Source organism: Phytophthora parasitica, assembly GCF_000247585.1.
Source record: "Phytophthora parasitica INRA-310 unplaced genomic scaffold supercont2.348, whole genome shotgun sequence".
Classification (NCBI taxonomy): Eukaryota; Oomycota; class Peronosporomycetes; order Peronosporales; family Peronosporaceae; genus Phytophthora; species Phytophthora nicotianae.
Window position 1 is genome coordinate 5,100 of NW_008649334.1, and position 1,067 is coordinate 6,166.

General features: G+C 51.3%; 1 protein-coding gene across 1 annotated transcript; it reads right to left on the reverse strand.

Annotated features, from left to right (window-relative positions):
- Nucleotides 1–76: 76 nt before the first annotated feature.
- On the reverse strand, nt 77–483 carry PPTG_24900 (hypothetical protein; the record flags this gene model as incomplete). The annotated part of the gene is made up of 2 exons (XM_008918876.1): nt 77–232; nt 304–483. The coding sequence occupies 2 exons, from the start codon at nt 481–483 to the stop codon at nt 77–79; spliced, it is 336 nt and encodes a 111-aa protein (XP_008917124.1).
- Nucleotides 484–1,067: the final 584 nt, after the last annotated feature.

A 1,067-nucleotide genomic window follows, 5' to 3' on the forward strand; every position in this document is an offset into this window, starting at 1 on the left:
GTCGCAGCGGAGCACTCCGTAACATTTCTTCTCCTCGATCTGTACTTCTGGTCGATTGCGTATCAGAACCGTGCCCTTACGCTTCTTTCGCTTCACGAGCTTGGTGTCGACGAGATATTGAACAGACGAAAGCGTCTGGTGGCAATGCGAGCAGAGCTTGCTCGTCTTGAACTCGTCCATGGAGACCGCCATCGTGCGCTTCTGAAGCGCCTGCTTCAACCCTTTCACCGGACTGTATGCATGACCTCTGATCCCATTGCGTTTACTCCAGTCTCCGTACGCCACACATGTCTTCGTGCTTACCACTGGGACGATGTGCTTGGCTAGTGCATCCACCGCAACACGAGCCATTCGCTTCCTGACACATTTCCGCTTAAGAAACGGGTGTTCAGCACAGAATTCTCGTAGGAAGTTCGCGTGACGCCAGAAGTAGTCGAGGCACTCCAAATACTTCTTAAAGCTTGCCGTCTTGAACGGCGGCATGCCATCAATGACTTTTTGATATTCTTAATTTCGTTTCGTCAGACACTCATTCCACTCTCGAAATTTGTTGAACCCGGCCAAGTGTCGATATTCACGTATACTGATGCGAATTACATCTCAGTCGCACTGACGCTGAGAAACATTGGGTGTACGTATCCAGTGCGGGCGATCACTCTTCCTTCGATGTGATCCAAGTGTCTTCTTACCACGCCGGGATCTGCGGCTTCGTTGTCGGCAGTGTCTTTTCACATTAGAGCGTAGGTCTTCTGTGACGACCATACAAAGGGCTCGCATCCCTAGATCCAGTCCAACGACAACATCTGACACGTACCCAGCGGGGATGACGGGGTGCTCAGAAGACCTCTTTTTTTGCTATCTTATTGCCATTTTTCTCTGTCTTGGGCCGAAAGAGCAGGAGAGATGCGCCGCACCCATCCGTGGTGACCTGGTTTGCAAAGAGGTGGCTAGCGTGTTTATACTTCTCTTCTACGGGGAGGCTAGCAAACTCGGGCTGGGGGAGAGAACACTGAGGATTTCTCGTTTCAAACCTCGAGATGTCAAAAGCGTTGCGCATCACCACCCAA